This window comes from Glycine soja, chromosome 2, assembly GCF_004193775.1.
Source record: "Glycine soja cultivar W05 chromosome 2, ASM419377v2, whole genome shotgun sequence".
Classification (NCBI taxonomy): Eukaryota; Viridiplantae; Streptophyta; class Magnoliopsida; order Fabales; family Fabaceae; genus Glycine; species Glycine soja.
This window is the reverse complement of record NC_041003.1, coordinates 6100450-6104631: the sequence shown is the minus strand read 5'-3', so window position 1 is coordinate 6104631 and position 4182 is coordinate 6100450. Positions and strand designations below refer to the sequence as shown.

The 4182-nt window shown below is 31.8% G+C and overlaps 1 protein-coding gene across 1 annotated transcript; it reads left to right on the top strand.

Moving 5' to 3' along the window:
- The first annotated feature begins 238 nt into the window (after positions 1 to 238).
- On the top strand, positions 239 to 4182 carry LOC114369920 (beta-galactosidase-like). The gene is made up of 16 exons (XM_028327206.1): positions 239 to 334; positions 425 to 537; positions 634 to 700; positions 799 to 891; positions 974 to 1117; positions 1210 to 1298; positions 1377 to 1482; positions 1576 to 1663; positions 1811 to 1929; positions 2032 to 2193; positions 2459 to 2652; positions 2754 to 2857; positions 2964 to 3073; positions 3179 to 3400; positions 3592 to 3803; positions 3885 to 4182. Exons 1-16 carry the CDS (start codon positions 239 to 241, stop codon positions 4180 to 4182), a joined length of 2217 nt encoding a protein of 738 aa, XP_028183007.1.

Sequence of the window (4182 nt, the reverse complement as noted above, 5' to 3'; positions counted from 1 at the left end):
TACTGTATCATCACATTTCCACATTTTGTTTTTTTGGCTCAATTACACATTATGTCGTCTATTTCAAAAATCCAAATTATTTGCGGTTGATTATATGACTATATCATGGATATAAATCCATTCAATTATATATTTTTATTTTCACATTATTATTTTTTCTGTTTCTAAAATCCTATTATTAACTATTCATTTATGTAAAATTCATTTAATTCTATTTTAATCTATTTGTTTATGACAGATGTGGCCATCTTTGATTGAGAAATCAAAAGAAGGTGGACTTGATGTCATTGAGACATATGTTTTTTGGAATGTTCATGAGCCTCACCCTGGCCAGGTTTTATATCCTAATAAAACTTTATAATTTCATGATACATATTTACTTTTCTTTTTATTAATTTAATCATTTTTTCTTATGTATTTTCAGTATGATTTTTCTGGAAATTTAGATCTTGTGAGGTTCATTAAAACCATTCAGAATCAAGGACTTCATGCCGTGCTTCGAATTGGTCCATATGTATGTGCAGAATGGAACTATGGGTAAGAAATACAAAAAGTTTTACTTCATTATATTCTTTTTTTCATAATGATCTAATCATATAGTTTAAATAATTTGATTTATTTTTTATACACTAGGGGATTTCCGGTGTGGTTACATAATATACCTAACATCGAATTTAGGACAAACAATGCTATTTTTGAGGTTAGTCACTATAATTTGTTATGCTCATTGTTAGGTTTCATACCCATTTTGTATGACAAATTGATGTCCTAATTTGATCTCCGTTTAATCCACTGCAGGATGAGATGAAAAAATTCACTACACTCATAGTGGACATGATGCGACATGAGAAGCTCTTTGCATCACAAGGAGGACCCATTATTCTTGCTCAGGTTTAATTTTATAAGTGAGATCCTACTTATATTTTTTTCTTTCATTATAACATTTATTATAATTGACTTTATACACCAACAGATTGAAAATGAGTATGGAAATATTATGGGCTCATATGGTCAAAATGGAAAAGAGTATGTTCAATGGTGTGCTCAACTAGCTCAATCTTATCAAATTGGTGTGCCTTGGATCATGTGTCAACAAAGTGATACTCCAGATCCTTTGGTAATAAATATTAAAATTTTATAATTATAGTTTTCAATTATTTTGGTTTATGATAATTATTATTTACTCTTTTTTTTGTTTCGTTAAATTAGATTAACACATGTAATGGTTTCTACTGCGACCAATGGCATCCTAATAGCAACAACAAACCTAAGATGTGGACCGAGGATTGGACTGGCTGGTTTGTTCTTCATTCTCATTTTTAAATTATTTTTAATTGTAAAAAAATGCATTCAAATAATATAACCCTTGTGATTAGGTTCATGCATTGGGGAGGACCAACTCCACATAGAACTGCTGAGGACGTTGCTTTTGCTGTTGGGAGATTTTTTCAATATGGTGGCACATTCCAAAATTACTATATGGTAACTAATTGCATTATTTTATTTTTAAAATTAAATTAAATATATAAATGATAAGTTATACTTATTATTAAAATTGATTTTTTTCACTAATAGTACCATGGAGGTACCAATTTTGGACGAACCTCAGGAGGACCATATATCACTACCTCATATGACTATGATGCTCCTTTGAATGAATACGGTAAAGAATAGTTAATTGAGAAACATGATTCATGATTATGTCATTTTTTTAACTTTTAAGAAAAAAAAAGGTTATTTGTCTGATAGTAAAATAACATGATTTATTTACTCTTTTATTCATTTGATTTGTAATTTTTCTTATTGTTAGGTGATTTAAATCAACCTAAATGGGGACATCTGAAACGACTTCATGAGGTTTTGAAATCAGTTGAAACAACCTTAACTATGGGTTCCTCCAGAAATATTGACTACGGAAATCAGATGACGGTAAACTTTTGTTTTTCATTTTAACTTATTTTTATTTACATTAAGCTATATTTTGAATCATTTGATTATCATTGATCTCCAAGAATGAATTATTTTTTATAGGCCACAATTTTTAGTTATGCTGGACAATCAGTTTGTTTCCTTGGAAATGCACATCCATCAATGGATGCCAATATTAACTTTCAAAACACTCAATACACTATTCCTGCATGGTCTGTGTCCATCCTTCCAGATTGTTATACTGAAGTCTACAACACTGCAAAGGTAAGAATAGTTCTCATTAGTAATTGTTTAATAATTTTATAGGCTACCCGTCCAATGCTACATGTTAAGGTCATTAATTAGTTCAAAACTAAAAAGATCTGCTACATTTAATTTAAGCTAAAATTTAGAGTCAAAATCTTAAATTTTATTGGGTGGGTTTAAATGCTTGACCAAGTTTTCTATCTCTAGATACATGATAAATCAAATAAAAAAACAAAGTGAAATTTATATGATTAGTACTGACTAATAATTAACATGAAAATAGGTCAATGCTCAAACATCCATAATGACCATTAATAATGAAAATTCATATGCATTGGATTGGCAATGGATGCCTGAGACGCATTTGGAGCAAATGAAAGATGGCAAAGTCCTTGGATCTGTTGCTATAACTGCTCCTCGACTTTTGGATCAAAAGGTGGCAAATGATACAAGTGATTACTTATGGTACATCACCAGGTAATTGTTAATTTCTTAATGTTACCTTAAAATTTTATATTGAGGCGTAGATGCATGAATTACTTATTGCCCACTAATTTGTGTGACAAATCAATCCTCAGTGTTGACGTCAAACAAGGCGACCCCATTTTGTCCCATGATCTTAAGATAAGAGTAAACACCAAAGGGCATGTACTTCATGTGTTTGTTAATGGAGCACATATTGGTAAGTCTATAGTGCAAATTCGAACCTCATTGCCAATTTTTATAATTTAAATATAGTTTACTAAGTTTTAGAATTTTATTCTTCCTTTTGTTGATTTGCCTCACAGGTTCCCAATATGCTACCTATGGAAAGTACCCGTTCACTTTTGAGGCAGACATCAAATTGAAACTTGGGAAAAATGAGATATCTTTAGTTAGTGGCACCGTTGGTTTACCAGTAAGTAACAACTGCACATTGCATAAAGGCATTAATTGTGTCATTAATTATCGATGCTGTTATTGCATAATTAACTAATTAACATTATCCTCTTTATTGACATAGAACTATGGTGCCTACTTTGACAATATACATGTTGGTGTTACTGGCGTTCAATTGGTGTCACAAAATGATGGCAGTGAGGTGACCAAAGATATCTCCACAAACGTGTGGCATTATAAGGTTGGAATGCACGGTGAGAACGTGAAGCTATATTCCCCTAGTAGAAGCAGTGAAGAATGGTTTACAAATGGTCTTCAAGCACATAAAATATTCATGTGGTACAAGGTATAATTAATTACCTTTCTTTATATCAATTGCATGCAAGTATATATATACGCTTTATATAGTGCCTTGTGTAGTTATGTAGTAGCCTTGGCTCATTTGATAAAATCATACTATTACTGCATGCCATTCTTTAGATTCAAATAGTTCATGACTTAGTAATTTAACCAATCTTTTTTTTCTTCTTCTTGCAGACTACATTCAGAACTCCCGTAGGAACTGATTCAGTTGTGCTAGATTTGAAAGGTTTGGGAAAGGGTCAAGCTTGGGTAAATGGTAACAACATTGGTAGGTATTGGGTAAGCTATCTTGCAGGTGAAGATGGTTGTAGTTCAACATGTGATTACCGTGGAACATATAGGTCAAACAAATGCACGACAAATTGTGGAAATCCCACTCAAAGATGGTATATGAATAATTTGAAATAATCATTTAAAAAATGTGTCAATGAAATGCACACTAAATTTTTTTGTTACTTTATTTCTAGGTACCATGTCCCAGACTCATTTCTTCGTGATGGTCTGGATAACACATTGGTGGTGTTTGAAGAGCAAGGAGGTAACCCCTTTCAAGTTAAAATTGCCACTGTAACTATTGCAAAAGCATGTGCAAAGGCCTATGAAGGACATGAATTGGAATTAGCATGCAAGGAGAACCAAGTCATATCTGAAATTAGATTTGCTAGCTTTGGTGTGCCTGAGGGTGAATGTGGATCCTTTAAGAAGGGTCATTGCGAATCTAGTGATACTTTATCTATTGTGAAACGGGTAACTAATTTATTTTAG